Source organism: Erythrolamprus reginae, chromosome 1 (genome assembly GCF_031021105.1).
Source record: "Erythrolamprus reginae isolate rEryReg1 chromosome 1, rEryReg1.hap1, whole genome shotgun sequence".
Lineage (NCBI taxonomy): Eukaryota > Metazoa > Chordata > Lepidosauria > Squamata > Dipsadidae > Erythrolamprus > Erythrolamprus reginae.
This window is the reverse complement of record NC_091950.1, coordinates 293,255,373-293,279,508: the sequence shown is the minus strand read 5'-3', so window position 1 is coordinate 293,279,508 and position 24,136 is coordinate 293,255,373. Positions and strand designations below refer to the sequence as shown.

General features: G+C 37.8%; 1 protein-coding gene across 4 annotated transcripts in view; it reads left to right on the top strand.

Annotated features, from left to right (window-relative positions):
* The window catches only part of SIM1 (SIM bHLH transcription factor 1), an 83,141-nt gene extending 61,658 nt beyond the window's left edge, over positions 1-21,483 (top strand). For 2 of the 4 annotated variants that reach the window (XM_070733270.1, XM_070733267.1), the window contains exons 10-12: positions 1,126-1,291; positions 14,790-15,195; positions 18,875-21,483. In XM_070733270.1, the coding sequence (XP_070589371.1) occupies positions 1,126-1,291; positions 14,790-15,195; positions 18,875-19,611 (1,309 nt within the window). In that variant the 3' untranslated portion in view covers positions 19,612-21,483. Of the gene's footprint in view, positions 1-1,125; positions 1,292-14,786; positions 15,196-18,874 lie in introns of all 4 variants that reach the window. The other 2 variants (XM_070733269.1, XM_070733266.1) reach the window with 1 other exon arrangement.
* Positions 21,484-24,136: the final 2,653 nt, after the last annotated feature.

Below are 24,136 nucleotides of genomic sequence, written 5' to 3'. Positions count from 1 at the left end.
TCTCAGTCCTGATTCTCCCAAGTTCCAATTTCATTGGATGACCTCTGTTGATACCGTAGTATTTGGGGAAGGGGAAAATAAATTCTTGTCCAATTTATCCACAGTATGCATAATTTTTTACATCTCAAACCATGTACCTTCTTATCTGCCTCCTTTCTAGATTAAAAAGTCCCAAGTATCCTAATCTTTCTGCATAGTGAAGTTGCTGCAGACCTTTGACCAGTGGTAGGTTCTCCTGGTTTGGCTCGGTTCTTAGAACCGGTAGCGCCGGCAGCAGGAAACTCCACCCACCCACCCAGATGCTCACAAACTGGTAGTAAAGGGTTTTAGAACCCACTACTGCCCTTGACCATCTTATTGCCAACCTTTGAACCTTTCCCAGTTCTACTTCATATGACTATTACAAGAGCTGTTTGAAGTTCAAATGCTTATATAATTATAATTTTTGTGTGTGAATTAGATTACTAATTCATAATTTTTATATAATATAATTTTATATAAAATATAAAATATAATTTATATATACGGTATATATATTTGTGAATTAGATTACTTCTGTCTAAACTGGAAGCAGATGTGTATTTAGAAAGTAATGATTTATCATTTTAAACTATCAATGGAAAATCAGAAAAACATCACTAAAGAGTCTTTCATATAGCTGAAAAAATCTCTATGCCACCTGATCATGTTTCCTAAGTTTAGCACTACTAAGCACTAACAAATCTGATGTATAGGTCAGACTCTACAAAGACTGTAATATGTAATGTACACTTGTTCGGCTTTGGGAATCTCGTCTATTTATATAATAAATTACACTTAGCTGCAATTTGGGAAAGAGAATAGTAAGAGGAAGTTTTCAAGATAAAACAATATGTTGAGTGGAGAATATTTTCCCCAATATCTTTTTCAAAGATAAATATTCGCTAATTCTTAATAAACCATTTCAAATGAAATTGTTGAGAGTTTGTTTGCTTACTATTCATGTACTAGTTCCACTTTTTTTAAAAAATCTAGAAAACATATATTTGTACACATTTTAAATATTTTTTTAAAAAATTAAAGTTGAATAATTAACTATAAGTATTTATGGTATTGTATTAAATATATTTTATACTTTTTATTTAGGGATACAGAATACAAAGGACTTCAACTCTCCCTCGATCAGGTTTCGGCTACAAAACCAGCCTTTCCATACGCAAATTCAATTCCAACTATAACTGACAATAGAAAAGGAAGCAAATCACGTCTCTCTGGCACAAAGTCCAAATCTAGGACATCACCTTATCCACAGGTAAAAGCAACTTGATTTCACATTCCTAGAAAAGAGTTTTGAGTTTCCTTTTAAAATGTTTTGCAATAGACGCATAACTCTATAGTTGCTGGTAGAGGTTTTCACTGGGCAACATATTCGCACTGAGGAAATGTCCAAGGAAATGAAAACAATATCAGGATTGTAATTACTACAAATCTAATGCTGGAAGCTATTTCATATTACTTTGAAGACATATCACAAATCTCATAACATAAACAATTGCAATGCTCATCAATAACACATATAGAGAATGTAGTGAAAGGAAAAATACAAAGTTAAATTTGATTTCTGTAGAAAAATCTAGGCTTTTGTGCAATTACCTATGCAATTCACAATATTCCATTCAATTTAAATTGGCATTCTTGTCAATCCTGAATATTTAGGTTGGTCTTCCCTAATTTAATACCTCTAGATATATTGCTCAATTCTCACTATTCCCAGCAAGTATAAATAGAAACTATGTTGCTTGGACACAATGGGGATGTAGTCCAACATATATGGAAGGATACAAGTTTAGTAAAAGGTGAGAAAAACCTGGGGTAAAAATGGGAACCCCAAGCTAAAGGGAAAGAAGTCAACTAAAATTTATTTATTTATTCAACTTTTTAATGCCGCCCTACTCCTTAGACTCAAAAGTTCAGTAATTCATGAGTTTACTTTTCATGTTTTCATTTACCCAAATTAATGCAGCATTAATTTGGGTACATTATAGAATTATATAACTTTGACACTAGAGAATAATTCTATTCATATGGGGCTATCCTTACTTTCATAAATATCATATGCCTACATAATTTTGATTGTCTGCTTTGAATGAAGATCCCTGGACTGATTTTTTTTCTATGATTCTCTTGGTTATCCAGTGCATTAAAGAGTCTTTTCCAATGCCAAGTTTAAAAGTGTCAATATTCTTTTTAAGAAGTGGAGATATAGAGATGTTGTGGCATCTTATCCATGTTCTTAACAATTATCTTATTCTGCCAAGCGCTAATTTGCAGCATATTTCTTGACTGCTAATTCTTTTACTGTTCATTGAAAGCTAAAAGGCAGGAATTGTCCACTATATCATTGTAGTGATATAGTTCTGTTTGCATATTTTGTTCTTCTTTATGTAAAATCTTAATCCCATTTCACAGACATTTTTTTGCTCATGGATTTTTCCTCCCCAGAGTTTGGGCTTTATTTGCATTTTCATCTATCAGTATGTCATAAGTATGGTGCAAGTTATTTCTTCCTTAAATTTTAAAACCACATTTTTCTTCTACAGCAGCCCTCTTTCAATATTTCAATATATATGATTGATTTTAAGCATTGTTGTTGTGTTTATAACTATATATTGTTTTATTTTATGGTGGGGAATTTTTTTTTTAAAAATGACATTTTTCTTCTCAAGCAGCCCTCTTTCAATATTATCAAAGAGGATCCAGTCTGTTTCGCCAGGTTTCAATTGGATTGTGGTATTTTGGTGAGAGCACAAGAAATTGTTCTGAATTCTTATTTTCCTAAGAACATTCTCTAGCTCAGTATTTCCCAACCTTGGCAACTTGAAGATATTTGGACTTCAACTCCCAGAATTCTCCAGCCAGTGTTCTCTGGCTGGGGAATTCTGGGAGTTGAAGTCCAAATATCTTCAAGTTGCCAAGGTTGGGAAACACTGCTCTAGTTTGCCATGGTTGGTGAAATCAAATAATTTTCAATAATCAATGAAGTCCATACTGACTTCTTTTTTATATTGTTAGGCTTTCTCAAGTACCCAATATACATCACCAATAATATTTCTTGCTTCTCAGCTTTTTCTAAAGCCATCTTGAATCCTCTTTCAATGTAGAATGTTGGGTGATCTAATCATTTTTTTCCCTAGTCTGTAAGACTACATAGTTGTTAATATTTGTTGCAGCATTGTGATACAATTAATTTTTTTTAAATTTGAAGGCACACAAGGCACTCACCTCAAAACTACATTATAGCATTTTCCCAGAGCCATGTGCTAAATATTACTATCCTGTCATCAGAGCAAACTTCTATTTTCTAAGGATAATCTGGGTAAAGAATGCAGTGCAATGAACCTAACTTATTATAAATCTCATTCCATTGTTTATGTGGGTATTCGTTCTTTGTAAGTCCCCTTAAAAAAGACCCCAGTACATACATTAATAAATACACTCTGAAGCAGAGGTCTTCAAACTTGGCAACTTTAAGACTTGTGGACTTCAACTCCCAGAATTCTACAGCCAGCATAGCTGGCTGTAGAATTCTGGGAGTTGAAGTCCACAAGTCTTAAAGTTGCTAGGTTTGAAGACCTCTGCTCTGAAGGAAGCAAAGGAAAAATGATCCATATCCTCAAACACTGATATTGTACATTTGCTTGCAGCACGAGTGGGGAACTATGACTCCTTTATGCAGGGGTGAGTTCTAACTTACCTCGCTGCTGGTTTGCTTCCTCCCAAGCTCTGTGGCTGCTCGCATGCAAAGTGCATGCTTGCATGCACATTGGCAAAAAAATCTCCCCTCCCCCAAAAAGCCATAAACAAAATGATGATGCATGCACAGTGCAGGAAACTTGGCTTCTGTGTATGCGCGGAAGAAAAAAGACCACAGAAAAAAAATGGGGGGGGGGGGACAATTTTTTTTAAAAATAGAAAAAAGATGGCAGTGCCCATGGCCTGGCACTGACCAAACCTACCAGTTCAGGCAAACCAGTCCAAACTGGGAGGAATCCAACTCTGCTTTTTAGGACTTGTGGACTTCTACTAAATAAATTCATGAACCAGCCAGTTATAGTCTCTCACCTCTGGCTTACATCATGGAATATATTTTCCTTCTTTGAAAAGAGTTGGAAAGTAGCACAAGTTTTTTATTTATTTATTATGAAGTGAAAAAATGCCAAACATGAGAAAGTATCCTCCTAACATTTTTTTAAAAAATCTTGACACCCCATCCTCAATAAAATCAACTCTATTTATAAATAAACGTTTCAAGCAGAATTTAAATATTACTTAATTTAATTGATAGAACTTGACTTCTTTCTGTTTAATAAGATGTAACTAAAATGCTTATTGCTGGGCTATGAATCATTGTCCTATCCTTAAAAAGGGACCAAATACATTTTAAACCCATTTATTCTAAAATTCCTGAAACCTTATTTATTCTACACAGAGTAATAGAGCTATAACATTAATACAAAGCATTGCTTACCATGAGCTCCTGAGTTTATTTTTTATTGTAATGATCTCATCATGAATAGTATGGTTTCTATAGTAAAACATTTGGTTTGCATTAGATTCAACCTGTTGAGCAACATCTATAATTCAAGTTTATCATTTTTATTAAACTTGGTTTAGTCACAGTTTTGAATGTTATTTGCATGAATAAAACTTCAAATGTATCAAGGACAATTACTGCACTGCTTATAACTATCACTAAAATAATGTGTTTGCTTTTTACTAGCTACTGTTATTTAATTAATACAGAAGGTTTATTATTTCAGTTATTTTTGTTAGCAGCAAGAACAGAAATATTTCAAATAAAAACAAATCATACCGAGTTATGTTTCCTAAATGATACATTGTCTATTTTATTCAATCTATTAATTAAATAGATTGAATGAAATATTTAATGTATTAATTAGAATATTATACATAAAACTTTGCAAATTTGAAAGTGAAAGGCAACGAAAAAGTTCTAAAGTAGATTCAAAACTGGTACAGAATCACCATTAGTAGAGGTTATTTTAATGGTTATGCTGCATTACGTTAATCGAAGCCTTCCACCATCTGTTCTGCCTATAACAGAAGACCATACTTTATATTTCAGGGTTAGATTAGTTAAAAAGGCAAGATAAAAGTGATTTAAAAGCACACATATGTTCTGTGTGCAAAGTAGATTGCATCTGTGATCTCCTACTTGTTTAATCAAGAGGGAAGTTGCAGATGCCCAATGCAACAGACGTTTTTGATGGCCGGAGATATTTTGGTATAAAAGAATTTGCCTTGCATAACCAGACATGTTTTGGGAGCTGTGATAAAGACTGATAACTGTTTATCTATCAAGAGCTGGAGAAGTAGCAATAAATAGTACAAATTTCACAATCAGTGTACACCAATATTTGAAATAGACTGATGCTTAGTAGCTTAAATTCTGACATACTGTAGTTGATACTTAACTATATAAGTTAAAAATCTCCTGCATGCCATCTATTTTTTTCAAATCTTTCTTCATTAACCTACATATTATATTTCCTTAATTATCAGTTTATATAGTCACTCATCTCGCTAATATGAAGCTGGGCAGTGTGCAACAAAAGAAACAATTAAAACAAATCTTAAATAATCATTTAAACAATTACTGTAAACTATAAATAAAACCACAGGAGAATGCATCAAACCCCCCACCCCCACATAATACAACAATTTCTAGGCTTCCTATTACTATGAGGCCCCTAGCCTGCTAAAAAGAACATATTTCAAGAGTTTTCTGGAAGAACAGTAGGATCAGGGCTAATTTAGCACACAGGACCCATCCTGCTGGACTTGATGAGACAGGTAGATGTAGATGTAATTGGGAGAGGCAGTCCTTCAAATAACATTGCCCCCTGTCATTTAAGGGTTTAAAGGTTAGAACCAGCATCTTGAAAGTCTGGGGCAATGCTACCTCCTCCAAGACTAAAGGTGGCAATTCTCCAAAAGTCTTCTGACCCCTTGTAACTTCCAGATGGCCTTCAAGGGTAGCTCCATGTAGACATGTTAGAGTAATCCATACGTTATATACCTATCCCTTAGATCATGGCTCCTCAAACTTGGTAACTTTTGGACTTGAACTCCCAGAATTTTCCAGCCAACTATGCTGAATTCTGGGAGTTGAAGTGCACATGACTTAAAGTTGCCAAGTTTGAAGAACTCTGCCTTAGATAATGAGAGATTTTTAATTCATTTTAAACATAGTCAAGAAAGTGTTTAAACATTTTGGTGACCATTTGCCAAATATATTTATAAAGAATATGTATGTATGTATGTATGTATGTATGTATGTATGTATGTATGTATGTATGTACTGTATATGCTTAATTACTAAGAATGGTTATAAAACCTGCTGACAACCCTGATGATTGCAGTCCCTTTTATTCGGATTGTGTAAATAGGCCCAGTCTACTATATATTTGCCTTTGTTTCACAGAAATTAATTATCAAACATTATGCAACTGAGAATGAAGGCAGAACTTCCAGGTCAAACATACAGGACAAAGAAATCTTTAGAATAGCTCCATTTTGAAAGGGCTGTTATGACATTAAAATTAGAGGAGGGACAATTCTGTGTGCAATTATAAACTGTTGGAAGAAGGAAGGGACATATCAATGTAATGCATTGAGCCTGCTAGGTAAAATGTTGCTGTGAGGAATTAATTTAGAATCTGTTTCAAGAGCTTACGTTTGGGTCCTTTGGCTTGAATTTATTCCCAACAGGTTGCTATAAAGTAGGCTTGTGCAGACTGTTTTGATTCTAGTTCAAGACAGAATGATTTAATTAAAGTTTATGATTCAAACCCCAAGAGGCAACCCATTCCATTTCATCCATCTTGAGATTTGATTTAAAAAAATGTTCTTAAGGCAACATCTAAAATTCTTCTTCTTCTTCTTCTTCTTCTTCTTCTTCTTCTTCTTCTTCTTCCTCTTCCTCTTCCTCTTCCTCTTCTTCTCCTTCTGCTCCTCCTTCTCCTCCTCCTCCTCCTTCTTCTTCCTCTCCTCCTCCTCCTCCTCCTCCTCCACCTACTCTTCTGCCCGTGCCCATCCTCATCCTTCTGTGTCCTCCTCCTGAAAACATGGATGAAAACCTCTCAATTCTCAAGGGTACATTTTTGAAATATCTCCCTAAAGGCAGTGATAGTAGAAATGAATGAAGAATAGCAGTCTCCAGTCTACTCAGAAAAGAGCTTAGGCTGAGCTTATTGAACTAATGCAGCAAGTTTCCTAACCTTATTTTAAAATTGAAATGTTTAAAAACTGGTTTAAAAAAATGGTAAGCACTTACTTTTTCATTTGCTCTTCTACACAGTCAAATGCTGAAGATTGTCCATGGGATAGGGTAGTCTTTCTTATGAACTTTGGATCTGGGGATGGGGGTGGGGGCAGGATGCTGGGAGTTGAAAAAGTTTGTAAACTAGGCTTCATTTTGGAAGAGCCTTTTCCTCATTGGCTTTGATGGGGCACCAGGCTAGGCAGGACATAATGATAAAGTTTGGCCTCTTTGCAGTGAAAGGCTACCAAAATTTTTACCACCACACTGTGGCCGTGGCTTATGCAGGATGCCCTGCATTTTCTTTCAACATCTTTCAGTGCAAATTGGGTGCTCTGGGGTGGAGCTCTATTTTCACTATCCCACTCCGTTCCCTCCCGTCTGGATGGCAGCAGCCCACCCCTGCCTTTTTGGGACCAGATCACCCCAACCCTGGCATAATTCAGTTGTGTACAGCTTAGAATTTGCTAGTAATGTTCTCTTAGTTGATTAATTAGTAGAGGCAGGAAAACAGCAGAAACAGACTTGAATAATTGAATACAGTTTCATGGAGGATGACACAGAAAAAGTATGAGTGACAGACATTATCACATTATTTGAAAAACAACAAACTTTTGAGCCAATGCTTGACTTAACTTGTCCTCTATTTACTGTATACTTTGTAAAGAAAATAAAGAAATTTCTTCTGCATCAGTTTCTCTTTGAAGGAAAAAGGGAACTTCAAAAGATGTTGGGTACTCTGATACAGCTGTTGACATCTTTCATGCAGCCTCCTTGCAACTTTCCTCACTTGGAGAAGTATGTTGTAACTTTATACATTGTCTGACCCAGTAGCAAAATCAGCAGAAAACTGTTAAATTAAAAAAAATCTATCAAGTGCTTCACAGCCACCTGATTCATTTTTGCTGATTTGGACAAGCCCCTCACTTTGGTTCACACAACTGAAAAATAAAGTGATTTGAACAAAGCTTCCTTATTCTCAAGTTCTGATCATTGTTCTATTCCACTGCTGTCCTTAAAACTAGCTTTCCGCAAACAGATTCCAGAATACTGCAGCTTCTTTTTGTCAGAATAAAAGCAGATAGGTTAAAAAGACTTCTTTGAATTCATAACTAGCTCCCCTTAGGGCTTATGAACTGCCTGTTACATACATTAACTAGAACCTACATATACTATGTACAATCCTTGTTTTATTGATTGCATGTAATATTCTAATTTTCTGGGGTGGTGGATTTGGGGTTTTCATGAGCTGTACCCAGGGGTGGGCTGCTGCCCGGATTTTGGGGCGGGGGGAACACAGTGGGGTAGCAAAAATGGAGCTCCACCCCAGAGCACCCAGTTTGCACTGAAAGATGTTGAAATAAAATGCAGGGCATCCTGCATAAGCCATGCCCACAGTATGGTAGTAAAAATTTTGGTAGCTCTTCACTGGCTGTACCCCATAATCATCACAATTATGATAAATTAGGGCTTAAACTATCTTGCCTTGCATGTAATGTAATATTATGTTTCACCTTTTAAGTTGCATTTCTGAAATAACTGAAGTTTTGCATGATATTCTAATTTTTCAAGTCTCACCTGTACATTCTCTTCAGCTGATTCCCTAAAATTAAGTATTCTTGAAGATTTTCTTGGATTAATAGAACCTTCAGGATTCTAATAATGGCACTGAATGTCAGACCATCTTTCAGGAATGGTCAGCCCTTCTTTTTTAACATCTAGTGATCCCTCTTTGTTGGAATCATTCTGCACCAGGAAGCACTTAGTGACTAAACATGGTCAGAAATAGATTATATGAACTCCTTGAGGGCTAGGGGCTCTTTTAGTTTATGAAGTCACTAATTGATTTCAGGCATAATTCCTAGCCAAGTAAACTCTTAGCGTTTGCCCCAGTCCTTGCCTTGTAATTTGACTAGACAAGCTGCATTAAAATTTGTAGGAATTATGATGTGCAGAAAAAATGAAATGAAACCATTTCCAAATATGGTTGAAAAAGCTTCCCCATCTCCCTGCATATTTTCTCCCAAATGTCATCTGAAGCTGAGTGGTAACCCCTTTGTGCTTGTCCTTTGACCAAAGATCAACTTTCTAATTTAAGTTAATGCATGTTGGTTTCTGATGCTGTTCCCTTTTTCATACCATTTGGTTTAGTCTTCTTCCTCCCCAGTGTTGTGCCTTCACCCTTCCATCTTAGACAAGGCCAGTCAAAGCAAGACAATACATTAAATGTAACAATGCCATGTCACTTAGACCAAGGCTTGAGTTTTTTTTCCTTTTTCGCATTTTAATTAGAGTGGGTTTGTGGAGATGAAAATCCCAGTGAATTGTTCCTGTGTTCATAGTTTCTGATTCAGATATCTCCACGTGAGGGGATGTGATAGGATAATACTGAAAATCAGTCAAAGGCAGTATAAAAATAGAATAGAATAGAATAGAATTTTATTGGCCAAGTGTGATTGGACACACAAGGAATTTGTCTTGGTGCATATGCTCTCAGCGTAAATAAAATAAAATATACATTTGTCAAGAATCATGTGGTACAACACTTAATGATTGTCCCAGGGGTCAAATAAGCAATGAAGAAGCAATATTAATAAAAATCTTAGGATACAAGCCACAAATTACAATCATACAGTCAACATGGGAGGAATAGGAATGATGAGAAAATCTAGTAGAACAGAAGTGCAGATTTAGTAGAAAGTCTGACAGTGTTGAGGGAATTATTTGTTTAGTAGAGTGATGGCATTCAGAAAAAAACTGTTCTTGTGTCTAGTTGTCTTGGTGTGCAGTGCTCTGTAGCGACGTTTTGAGGGTAGGAGTTGAAGCAATTTGTGTCCAGGATGTGAAGGGTCAGTAAATATTTTCCCCGCCCTGCTTGAGAATAGGTCTCAAAATTTCATTGACAGAATAAAACAAAACCCATCTAAACTGTAAAAATATTGGATACACAGAGCAGATTTCCAAGAGATCCATTTTCAGTGGATCCCATCTAGAAGCAGAGATGGGGAGAGTGAAAAATGTCAAAGTAGGGGATGCAACCATACAATCAAAACCCCAATGTGTCAATCAAGCTGTTGAAACCATTTTTCTGACTTTTTGACAAGTCCCTCTTCCCCCATACATCATGAATTAAGTATTGCTTAAAACTAGAGAAGATACTTATATAAAATTGTTTTCAATTTTACACGATGTTATATTGTAAAAATAGATAATTCTAAATATTGTTTCTGAGGAACTTGGGATAAGTAATTCTATTAGTAATAATGCATGATGAGGCATAGTATGACAGAAGGAATTTAAAAATGATTACTTGCAGGTGAGAAGTCAGGAATGTTTCCCAAAATATGTATCTGGTTTTTCATATTAATATTTACCCCCGGAAGCGGAGTAAAGACACTGAGACATATTGTGGATTACATAAGGGTCATTTTATTAAATTAGCATAAATTTAAATAAAATTGAATACGTAAATTTAAATATTTAAATTCAAACTTAACTAAGGACCTGCAGAGGCCAAAACTAACGGGGCGGAAATTCCTACCAAAAACTTCCTTGGCAACATTGGGCAAAAACTCCTTGCTGAACCAGGTGAAGGTAGCCACCTTCACCCGGATCCAAGCCACGCCCCTTTGTCATGTGGGAGGAGTTCACCCTCCAATCCCCGTGGGAAATTGGATCCGGTGATTCCCACGGACATCCTCTCTCCAATCCCCGAAGTTGTTCCAACCTCTAGTTCCTGGAGAGAGGTGGTCCATCACCCTTTAAGGATGCCCAAAGGAGCATGCGCAGTTGCTTCTAATTGCCCATTTCTGCCCCTAACCTGCCAAACCCCAATGACCAAAGGGACGCCTATGCTAACAACTAAGTGGGAAATAGCATCTTAGTTTGTTGATATTTAATCTGAGGAGTTTAAATGTAAATTTCACCGGAGCAGCATTTTTCATGGATTCCAGTTGGAACAGATTTGTCTTGGGCCTTCCAAATTAATATGTAGGTTGAAATGTTTTAGATTTCATGTTGTTCTGAATTTTGTGAGGCAGTTCTTTCAAAACATTAAACGTGCTTATAGAGATCTGAAGTTTTCCCCCTCTCAGTGCAGGAATACTGTCATTTGAATTTAAGGGATGTTAACATTACTTTCTTACCACAGATAGATTATGTCAATTTTGGACCTGGAGGTTTCCATGGCCTATGCCCTGTCCACCAAAATCCAGCAGATTCTCCATTTAAACTTAATATTAACCGCTCCAAACTTGATTGTAAAAAATATGACTTTAACAATCGAGTTGTCGAAGCGTGGAACTCATTACCGCAGCGTTTCCCAACCGGTGTGCCGCGGCACAGTAGTGTGCCGCGAGACACTGCCAGGTGTGCCGCAGAGCTACGGAAGCTCCAGCTGGGCGGGGCGCTGCCGGTGCCGACCTGGAGCGCCCGCTCGCAGCTGTCCCCCGGCTCCTGCCCGATGCCGCGGTTTCCGGCGCTCTCCTGCTGAGCCCCAAAGAAGGAAGGCAGGAAGAAGAAGGAGAGCTTCGTTCTTTGCGCCTTTTTCCCGCCTTCCTTCTTTGGGGCCCAGCAGGAGAGCGCCGGAAACCACGACATCGAGCAGGAGAGGACAGGAGAGAGCGCGGGCCGGGCGGGGGCGCAGAGGCGGGCCGAGGCTGGGGAGCACCCGGGGGTTGCCCTTTTGGTTTGCGGCTGCAAGCGCGGCTCCCCGAGACAGGCGGGCAGGCAGCTTCCCTCCCTGCGCCTTTCCCAGCTGCAGCCGCACCCCCCGGTCCCCCCGCCAGTGCCCTCCCGCCGGGCCCTGGTGTCGGCGGCAAGTGTCCTTTGGGGCCCGGCGGGAGGGCACTGGCGGGGGGAGAGGGAGGGGGCGGCTGCAGCAGCCGCAGGCAGTCGCGGGGAGATGGCGGCGGCGAGAGGGAGCTCCAGGCGGCGGGAGCTCTCTCTCTCTCTCTCTCAGCTGACTGCAAGTGGGAGCCCTGACGGTGGCGATTGGACGTGCTGCTGGACGCCGTACTGCTGGCGCTGCGGGCTTGGCATATACGGTGTCCAACAGCACGTCCAGCTGCCGTCAGGGCTCCCGCTTGCAGTCAGCTGAGAGAGAGAGAGAGAAAGAAAGAGAGACATATAAGAGAGGCAGAGAGAGAGGCAGCAAGAGAGGCAGAGAAAGAGACAGAGAGAGAAAGAGAGGCAGCAAGAGAGGCAGAGAAAGAGAGACATAGCAAGAGAGGCAGAGAGAGAGAGAAAGAAAGAGAGACATAGCAAGAGAGGCAGAGAGAGAGAGAAAGAAAGAGAGACATAGCAAGAGAGAAAGAGAGACATAGCAAGAGAGGCAGAGAGAGAAAGAGAAAGAAAGAGACATAGCAAGAGAGGCAGAGAGAGAAAGAGAAAGAAAGAGAGACATAGCAAGAGAGAAAGAGAGACATAGCAAGAGAGGCAGAGAGAGAAAGAGAAAGAAAGAGAGACATAGCAAGAGAGAAAGAGAGACATAGCAAGAGAGGCAGAGAGAGAGAAAGAAAGAAAGAGAGACATAGCAAGAGAGACAGAGAGATAGCAAGAGAGGCAAAGAAAGAGACATATAGCAAGAGACAGTGAAAGAGAGAGAGAGAGAGCAAGAAAGAGAAAAAAGCAAGAAAGAGATAGCAAGAGAGAGAGAAAGACAGAGGAAGGGAAGGAGGGAGAGAGAGAGAAAGAGCAAAAAAGAGAGGAAGAAAGAAAGAAAGAGGGATGGAGAGAGAGAAAGAAGGGAAGGAAGGAAAAGAGAGAAAGAGGGAGAAATAGAGCGAAAGGGAGGAAGAGAGAGGGTTTTTTTGTCCAAACTTTTCTTTAGCCCACCCCCCACCCCCCACCCCCCACCCCCCCTTTCAATGTTCCCCAGGATTTTGAAAATATGAATAATGTGCCGCGGCTCAAAAAAGGTTGGGAAACACTGCATTACCGGACTCAATAGTGTCAACTCCCAACCCCCAACATTTCTTCCTTAGACTCTCCACGATTGACCTCTCCAGGTTCCTAAGAGGCCAGTAAGGGGCGTACATAAGTGCACTGATGTGCCTAACATCCCCTGTCCAATTGTCTTTCCTTATCTCATATCTCATATATATTCTCTCCCTCCCATCTACTTCTCTTCTTTTTTACTTACTATCTTTATATATATTACTTAATATCTATTCTCTTCCATATGTATTGTATATTGGACAAATAATAAATAAATAATAAATAAATACTAGCCTTTTCAAAGGCCTTTAAAAAACAGCTTTCCCCCGGTTGTGGGCTAGGATGAGACTGAATCCCAATGATTAAGACTGTTTATATATTAGGCAGGATTGTTTTAGAGCGCCAAGAGTTGTGTTTGGGTAGATGGATATTGTTTCTTTTATGTTTTTATCACTGTTGGAGTGAACTACCCATAGTTATCACACATAAGGTAGCTGAACATGTAAGTCTCTAACCTGTGATGGGCTCCTATGGGTACAGTCAGGAATGCAGTACCGGTAGCAAAATTTGGAGGTCCACCCCAGAGCACCCAATTTGCACTGAAAGATGTTGAAACAACATGCATAAGCCAGTGTAGTAGTAAAAATTTTGGTAGCCCATCACTGTCTCTAACGTAAATGGATAAACTACAAACTGCACACATTAGGGTAAAGTATAATAAGGGATGTATCTTTCAGAAAACGTTATGCTAGAAACACATACAAACATACTTGTAAGTTATTTTCAGCTGTAAATAAAATGGATGGAATGGATTGATGAATGGATAGACCAATCTTTTCCTTCCCTACTAAAGGAGATTAAACCAAGCAGGACATTTTTTTCAGTGGGCATAATTTCAGAGACGATGCCTTCACCAGCTCAATGCCCTGAGATGGGTTGGTCTAAAATCCTCATGAATGAGAATGATAGCAAAGGCAGATCTTGAGACCATCCAGTTGATGAACAGTAGAACAAAAGGCTTTAATGACCCAGTAAGCTGCTTAAAGAAGTCTACTTGCTGCAACAGAAATGAATACATGCTGGTATGTATAATGGCAGCCTCACAAGATAAACTAGAGCTTTGTAATGAAAAGCTGTTGCAAAATACAGAAGAGGTTGGAGATGGCTTTCCAGTGGGGTTACAACTGAACAGAGACCCATTTGATTTCCATAATAGGTATTTGCAGGAAGAATGAAATAGAGGTGGATATGCACTGAGCAAACAATGAAAAATGAAAAAAATAACCTGATTCGTAAGCCGGTTGTGTGATATTATACATAACTGCATGTAGTTTTTTAAAAAATTCAGGAACTCTGAATTTGCATCTGGTTTTAAACATCTTGTTAAATTAAAATTTAACAATTTTAAATTCAGGAACACTGATTTGCACTTGGTCTTAAACACCTTGAAAATCAAATTAATGATCAGCACTTATCTACCCTTAATTTCTTCTTCTCTCCCCCCCCCCCTTTTTTTCCTTTTATCCAGCAGTATTCTGGGTTTCATACAGAAAGATCTGAATCTGATCATGAAAGCCAGTGGGGTGGAAGTCCACTGACGGACACTGCATCTCCACAATTAATGGATCCCACTGAAAGACCAAACTCTCAGCATCATGATGTTTCCTGTGCCTATAGACAATATTCGGATCGTGGTGCCCTCTGCTATGGTTTTGCAGTTGACCATTCTAGGTTAGCGGATGATAGACACTTCCATACTGCAGCCTGTGAAGGGGGCAGGTGTGAGGCTGGTCGGTACTTTCTTGGCACACCGCAGCCTGGAAGGGAAGCATGGTGGGGTTCTCGATCTGGCCTTCCACTAACCAAGTCTTCTCCTGAGAGCCGAGAAGCCTATGAAAGCAACATGCCACACATAACATCCATTCACAGGATTCATGGTAAGTTGTAAACCAACCTGAACTATTGCTTGTGTAAGCAGCCTTGAGACAAAAATTTAAAATGTGTTTGTATCTTTCCCCCTCAGTTTACAGGCAATTTAGAGATATTTCTACTTTAGCTGCTGTAGTTTCTAGGCCTCCTATTGTTACACATAAAGTATATTTTCTCTTTTTTTCATGATTGCCAAAATTTGTTAAAAGTTAGACGCAGTAGTTCTCTTTTAAAATTGATTTTATGTGCGCTGGGTATCAATTAAGAGTTAATGTGGTCTTCATACTTTGAAATTTAGTTGTAGGGATTACCTACAGATTAGAAGTTCTCTACACATTGCCTCTCAACCAGGTAAGAAATGTGCTGGCCTTCTTTATTAGGATGGGATGAGATGGGATGAATAGGAAAGCCTCTTTTCGATCTTCATTTAATTTATTATTTATGCAAATACTCACCTAAGAAGTGCTAAAATCTAATACATTTATTGATCAGATCAAATAAAGTTTAGTCTTGTTGAAAAGAGAACAAAAAGCAGTTTTGACAGTTAATACTGGAAACAATAAAACTATGAAGGGAGAAGTTTGAAAGGCCAAACTTTAGGAAGTATTCCATACAGAGAAAGACCTACCAAAAATTCAGGAAATAAGGAGAAAAAACAAAGTGACTCTTTGTAAAATGATAACTCATAACTCCACATCAGAAACAATTACTTGGGTTAAGGTATGTGGATTTGCTACAGTGACTGAGTGAACCTGTATAATTTGTGTGTGTGTGTGTGTGTGTGAGTGTGTGTGTATGTTTATATACTCTACCTACCTATCTATCTATCTTCGTAGATTTTTACGGGTACAGGTATGAAGGTTTTGGCATATTCGGGTTTTTTCCCATGTAAGTTTCATAGATTTGACAGAAAACACACACACATACAAATATATTTATGTATGTATATATACAGGTGTGTGTGTGTGTGTGTGTGTGTGTTTTGTCGAATCACCTTGGTACATTGAAGGAGACTATCCTAGTCTCCCTTAATTTTCAAATTCAGCAAAAACATGTGACATATATATGCGTTTGTGCATATATGTCAAATGTTTTTGCTGAATTTGAAAATTAAATTCACACATACACACATACCAGTAAGGGTATGGCTGTCTGATGAGAGCAAATAAGCTTGAAATAGATCTGTACTAGTCTCCCTTCCTTTTCATTATCAGCAAAAATATGTTACTCTTATATAGATGTATGTATGTATACACACACACACACACACACACACAGCTGCTATTAGAAAGCCTAAACTACCAATTTTGTTATGAACATTAATGGGTTCAATTTAGCAGGTTTTTTCTTAAGAATACATTGAGTTCTGTATCATCAGTCTATAAACATTAACAGGAGTGGAAGTAATTTAAGTTATTGAGCAATCCAAATGTTCCTGAACCAATAATTGATTGTGTAGTTCATAAGGCACTGAACGTGACTGAACAAACTTATGTCATTTGATTCTGAATACAAATGCTAATTCGTGTTGACAAGATATACATCTCTGCCTGTCTTACAAAGAAGCATTTCAAAACTAAGGGGCAGCACTTGATTTGAATTTTTAAATTTTCAGGTGCTTTTAAATTTTCAGGTGCTGTTATAGTATCATCACCTTAATGCTTTGTGCACTGTGTAGGCTTATGTAATTAGTACAATAGAGAGCAACATTTTTTTTTGTCCCTATATACTAGCACCTGATTTTGCAGTTACCCAGCCATTAGGGGAAAAACCCCTGAAATGTCAAGAGATGATATAAGGTCATATTATTCTACTTAACCAATCTGAAATAGTGTGATATTTTCATATTGTCATGTGAGATCTCATGCAATCTCCTGTGGGATTGCCAACATCTTATGAAAAATTGGAATATTGCAAGATTTTTTTTTAAAAAAAATTCTTTTGTTTGGAATTGTGTGTATATTCTGGAGAACTTGTACTAGGCAGTTGATGGCTAGGGATAACAGCACTCGGACATTTATTTGAACTGTGTGATAATGCAGGAAAAAACTGGTGGGAAGGGATTAGAAGCATTGTGCATGTTGCAATATGAAGTCAATAATGTGGGAACCATCTTACTGAAAGTCAAATGAGTTTATTATTATTATTATTTATTATTATTATTATTATTATTATTATTATTATTATTTATTAGATTTGTATGCCGCCCCTCTCCGAAGACTCGGAGCGGCTCACAACAGCAAAGCACAGTATAAATCCAATGATTAAAAAAAAAAGTTAAAACCCTTAATATAAAAAAAGTCATACGGCCTAAACAAACCATACATAAAACAGAACGGCCAGGGGGAATCAATTTCCCCATGCCTGGCGACAGAGGTGGGTTTTTAAGAGTTTGTGAAAGGCAAGGAGGGTGGGGGCAGTCCTGATCTCTGGGGGGAGTTGATTCCAGAGGGTCGGGGCCGCCACAGAGAAGACTCTTCCCCTGGGTCCCGCCAGACGACATTGGTTAGTCGACGGGCCCTGGAGAAACCAACTCTGTGGGACCTAATCGGTCGCTGGGATTCATGCGGCAGAAGGCGGTTCCAAGATTCCCCCTGGGACGCTTCTTCCTATGCTTTCTGCATAGGAAACCAGCTGCAGAAAGTTCATAGCTAAGTATGATCCAGTTAGGAGCTAAGAGGGGATGAAAGTTTGCAAAACCAAATTTTTCTATGAGTTGAACCCAATCTCTTTTTCTAGTTAAATGGAGAAATTCTAACAGCAACAGCACCTAGACTTATATAATACCACTTCACAGTGTTTGACAGTCTTTTCGAAGCAGTTTACAGAGCATATTTGAAATTATAATATAATGATAATATAGCAATAATGACAGTGATAAAGGGACATCTTTTTCTTTCTATGGAACTATCCTGGTAGATACATAGACTAAATTCCATGGAATATGTGCTAATGAACATTCTTCACTAGATTTACTATTAACATTGTCCTCTGTTGTGATTTGAAGATGATCTTTTGAGAGGGATTGTTTGAGTCAGAAAAATGGCATGATAGTGCTTTGTTGCCCAAAGGAGTGCAAAAGACTTAGAATTCTAGTAGGGAGAAATGAACTGAGAATCCACCATTGATAGAAGATCAGAAAGCAATAACGGAGAATTAGAACCAGTTATATTATAGTAGCAGAAGATATGAGAAGTGGACTTACAGATGTCAATTTGTTTTAGTTGTTGTACATTAAAAAAGAAAGAATTATAAAATATATTTACATCTACGCATTGTCCTTTCTCAAGTAGCATATGGTTTTCTCCATAAGCTTATATACAAAGTTGGAAGATGCAATGATACACAGACATCTCCGAACAGAAACAGGGAAGGGGTGAAGCTTTGATGATTTCTGTGAACTCAGACATTCAAAGTGAGAAGGTGCAAAGTCAGGAGACAAGAGGTTCCTCAGCTGAATCAGAACTTGAGAAGAGAATCCTGCTAACATTAGATACAATATCATTATAATGGCAGTCAGTCAATATGGGCCAAGATATATGCTGGAGTTTGATGTGCTTGTAAATGACTTAAAGTTCTTAATACTGTTATTTTGTCTTTCGGAGGTCATCAGTTGGACTTGGTACACAATCCACTGTTCATTACTTATACTCTTTGTTTTGCTCATTCTTTTTTCTTTTTTTTTAGGACGAGGGCACTGGGATGAAGAAAGTGTGGTTAGTTCCCCAGATCCTGGTTCGGCTAGTGAGTCAGGGGACCGATACCACTCTGAGCAGTATCAGGGCAGCCCACATGAGCCCAGCAAAATCGAAACTCTAATTAGAGCGACTCAGCAAATGATTAAAGAAGAAGAGAACAGGCTACAGCAGCGGAAATCCACCCCTGATCAGCTGGTTTCCATGAACGGAGCTGGGAAAAAACACTCTGTTTGTTTTACAAACTACCATCAGCAGCAACAGCTGAGAGAAGCCTGCCGAGTCCCCAGCATCACTACTACACCTCCTTGTGAACATGCACAGCAACAACGTGATGGGAAACTGATGAGCCCCCAGGAGAACGACTATGACAACAGCCCCACAACGCTATCTAGAATAAACAGTCCTGGGTCTGATCAAATGTCTAAATCAGGCTTGATCTTGGCTAAAGACTATTTTCATTCTGATGTGTCACCCCATCAGACACCAGGAGACCATCAGCCCACAAGCTCTCCCAATTATTACACTTCCCATAGGCAATACTTTGATAAGCATGCCTACACCTTAACAGGATTTGCTCTGGAGCACCTTTATGACAGTGAAACGATTAGGAACTATTCTTTGGGTTGCAATGGATCACACTTTGATGTGACTTCTCATCTACGGATGCAGCAAGATCCAACCCAGGGACACAAGGGCACATCTGTTATAATAACCAATGGGAGCTGATGGGCCTTTCTCTCTTCCCCACCCCACCCCACCTCATCCCCTTTTTAAAGCTTGTCCTAGGAAAAGTATCTTTGCAGAATAATAACCACAAATGCATATGTTTTTAAATATTTGTTGCAACCAACATTTGACGAGCTGCAGTGCACTAATAGAGTTCTTGTAGTGCTAAGTGTTGGTTTATCCCAATTCCTGTTTCAAATGCACTGGTCTCAAGATTAAGGCAAAGAAAACAAAATCAAACCATAAAGCTAGCACCACATTGTGAAGGAGATCTGAGTTGGGAGCGCTCTTGCTATGCAAAATTAGCCATTTTGCTTGCATGGACATGCATGATGAACTAGTTAAGGAAAATCTATATAAGTTACTGGTGTCTCTTGGGCCTTAATAAAGCAAGACCACTATGCACAGAATAAATAGGTGGGTTTGTGTATGTGTCTGTATATACAGAAATGCATGCACACACATGCTCACAAACATACACAGACATAGAGACATACACACAGAGAGAATGCAGAATGCAGAATTTTGAGTTATTTAATGTTCCTTAATAATTTGTTGGCCACGAAGATTGCTAATTAAAAGTTAGACTGTTAATATGGAAGTATAGAAGTGCTGAATTTAAAGATTTGTGTGCTGTACAAATCTTAGATTATCACTAAGGCTGTCTGTATAAGTTATATTTTTAGAGATAAACAATATCAGGGAAAAATGGATATGTTGAAAGTGATGTAATGGCATAGGTTTGGAGGAAAGAGCACTTTTGAAAGCTGATCACATTAGAAGTTCTGTTTGTTGGTAAACTTGGAAAGTCCTAATGAAGAAGGGGTAGATAGATGGTTAAATGGTTAAATGTCCAGATAAGAGTTTCTTGACAAACTTGTTATGAAAACATCAGAACATAGCAAAAGAGAAAATAGCTACAGGTTGTGGGCTTGGCTAGTCCAAAGGAAAGAAGGGGACAGGATAGCAGTGTTCCAGTATTTCAGAGGCTGCCACAAAGAAGAGTGGTGCCTAATTATTTTCCAAAACACCAGAGAGCAGGACAAGAAACAATGGTTGGGAAATAATTAAAGAGAGAAGCAACCTGAAATTAAGGAGAAACTTCCTAACAATGAGGACAGGAATCCAGCAGAAGACCTTGCCTTCAGAAATCATGGGTGCTCCATCACTGGAGGTTTTTAAGAAGAAACTAGTCAGTCACTTATCTGAAATAGTATAGTGTCTTCTGCCTGAGCAGGAGGCTGGACTAGAAGATCTTCAATGTCCCTCTCCTAGTCTAGTCTAGTCTTAAGAAAAAGCTAACACAATATAGGCAGTCATTGACTTGCGACCATAATTGACCCCCAAAATTATGTTGCTAAGTAAAACAGTTTGTTAAGCGAATTTTGCCCCATTTTGCAACCGTTCTTGCCACAGTTGTTAGCTGAATCACTACTGTTATTAGTGACACAGTTGTTAAGTGAATCTCACTAACCCATTGATTTTGCTTGTCAGAAGTCAAGAATTGCAATTTGAATGCACAGTGTGTTTTTGAAGAACAAGTTAGTTCATTCATTCATTCATTTGTGCTTGTTCCAAAGTAACACGAAGTAAGACTAGGGGTAGAATATGGGTAGACACTATGAGAGCCTGTTCCATTATATCTGGCTACATATTTCACAAGCTCTAACAGTATAAAGGGTATAGTTATAGGGAACCAGATGTTAGATTAAATGTGCTTCTGCAACAAACGAGCAGGCTGGGGCTTATTGGAACTGAAATCCAGGAATTATCTGAAAGGTTACAGGTAATTTTACTTTCATGACATAACCATGGGATCAGTAGACATAAATGTATTGATATCAACCAGAAAATATATTGTAATTGAACAAATGTGTTATGGCTCCACAATTACATAGGGAACTCAGGTATTTCTCATACGATAGTGTTTTATTTCAGTGCTGTCATATTCTCTTAGTATTTTAAATTGCAGCATTCTGCTCCATTATGCAAAAGGCATTGATCTGTTAAATTGGATGTAATAGGTAGCCAAGACCTAATGCAATTGTCCACAGTGATGGAGTACATAGGCACCTGTGAACTCCAGGTGCTGCTGAACTACAGTACAATTGAGTTCTCAACATTTTTGATATTATGATTAGGAATATATGGTTAGGAAGCATAGATTCCTATGCTTTTGAGAAAGAGTATTTATTAAGATTGTTGCATTTAATCTTCATCAAAGTTCTCCAATTTGAAATTTGTTTGCGGAAGTAAAAGATTTATTTTTCCTAAATTTCAGTGTTGGGAGAGAAACACCTTGTATCTGCAGAAACAGATATATAAAAACAAGATGGGTTGTAATCAATGAAACTGCTAGAAGATGGCTGGCATTATAACTTTCATTTGAAATCACAAATTTGGAAGTTGGTCTTACCAAAATCAAAAAGAAACTGTAAAAAGTGTTTAGATGGAATTATTACTTCAATTACCCAATTGAATATGATCTTTGTAAGGCATTGATAAACGTGGATTTGGCACAGAGCAGCATAAAATTAAGTCGTTAGAAGCATAAAGAAAACTATAAATATTTACAGTTTTAATAGTTTTTTGGACAGAAAGTTGGATTTAAGACCAAGGGTACTGCTTGTGGTTTTTGTCCACCAAGCAAAGACTATCTTTGAGTTGACAGAAAAACATTTTGACATGACACTTATTGTCCTCATTGCTATAATGTCTCCCTTTAGTTTCCAGGCACAGTAATTACATTCAGGTTCAAAGATAAAATCTAGTGAATTGAAGCTATTATTGGATTGTGTCAAAATAAAAAGAGGAAGGTTTCTTTAATACTAGAATAGCTGAAAACAAGGCCATTAACTCTTTGCTGGCTTACAGAATTTCCATGGCATCACTGGAGTTATATAAAGCCTGTTTCCAGTACTACTGTTGTGGTATGACAACTGGACCAATGTAGTGCAGAAGTTACTGTACATCATTAGCAGGGAAAAGATCTCCCACATGGGCTGGGGAAAGGATTAATGTAACATCATGGGAGGAGAGCAAAGAAAACATGTTGCCAGGGAATGTTTGTCCCATGGTTAAGTATAAGTAGACACATGGGCTTAGTATGGCAAATGGTGGCTATGATCCAGCCAACAATAAGCCTATTTCATCTAGATTATTTAAAAGCTTTACTCCTGAACTTAATTTAGAAATGTGCATATGCACATCCTTAACAGTGTTCATCTCAAGACAATAAAAGTACCTTGAAAAAGTACTGGCTACTGCCATCCACCATATTTAAAAAAATCTAGGATGTAATCTAGTGAAATTAAATTATGGAATATTTCATTTTTACTTATGTAAGTAAATATTTGTGCTTCATTTCTCTCCTATCTGCCCATAATAAGAACAACAATGAATTTTTAGAGAGCAGCTTAATGCAATATGTAGACAAGTGCTCAGTCTAGTATGAACTTCCTCAAAGGTTTTCTAGGTCTAATCACAGACTGTTGGGAGTTTTTCAAACTGTTTTGTTTCAGGATCTACACCATATCTCTTGGGTTCCAAGCTCAACAACTAATACATAATAATCAATAAAGTTCTCATTCAGAGAAGACGTATCATCCAAGATTAGAATAATAGTCTCAACTTCTTTTTTTTGCACTTTTACCAATTTTTGAAAAACTATAGGAACCATGTAGGCTGTTAGGTCTGCCTCTCCAGTCAATGCAGGGATATATATCGAAGATGACAAACAGTTACCAAAGGAATAAGCAAATAATTGTGAATCAGCAAGTCAAAAATAGCTCTTGGTTTAGTCAATCTATTTATATTTAATAAAGATAGAGATTCCACTAAGATTAAAAATGACACCATCATAGATATTTTACTTAGGTGGTGGACTTGTGTGTATAGTGAAGAACAATACTCTGCAAAACAGGCTGTAGATTTAATATGTGGCATACAATTTAAGATAAAGCTATGGAGAAAATAAAGACATTCTAGTCAAATGTTGGTGTAGCATAGATCCCACAATATTAATGTACTGATAATGAAAATCTTAAGCATAAAAATTAATATATAAATTAATAAGATTAATTTCCAGTTACATTCTAAAGGGAAGGCTTAAAATGATTATAAAGGTTTTAAAAATGAGTTTACATTCTGAAATTAAAAATCCCAGATGATTATTACGGTATATTGGACACAAAACAAGGCCCATCACTAATTTCTTAAATAGAAGAAATTTACAAATTATATCCAGATGGTCACATTCCACATTATGAAATGAATTGTATTCAATATAATGCAACTACAGGTTGCAACCTCCTTATTCAGCTTGCACAAATAACTACTACTGGTAAATAATTATGCTTATAGGAATCTATTATGTGTAGCGTGTTGCTAATATGTAAGCATTCTGCATGTAGAGCAGGATAGGTGAAGACACTCAGTCTAGTACTTCGGAGTAGAAATATTTTGGATTTCAATATAAGCATTTCTAGAAATGAAAGCAGAGACTAAGAATCCCAACAAAGTTGTC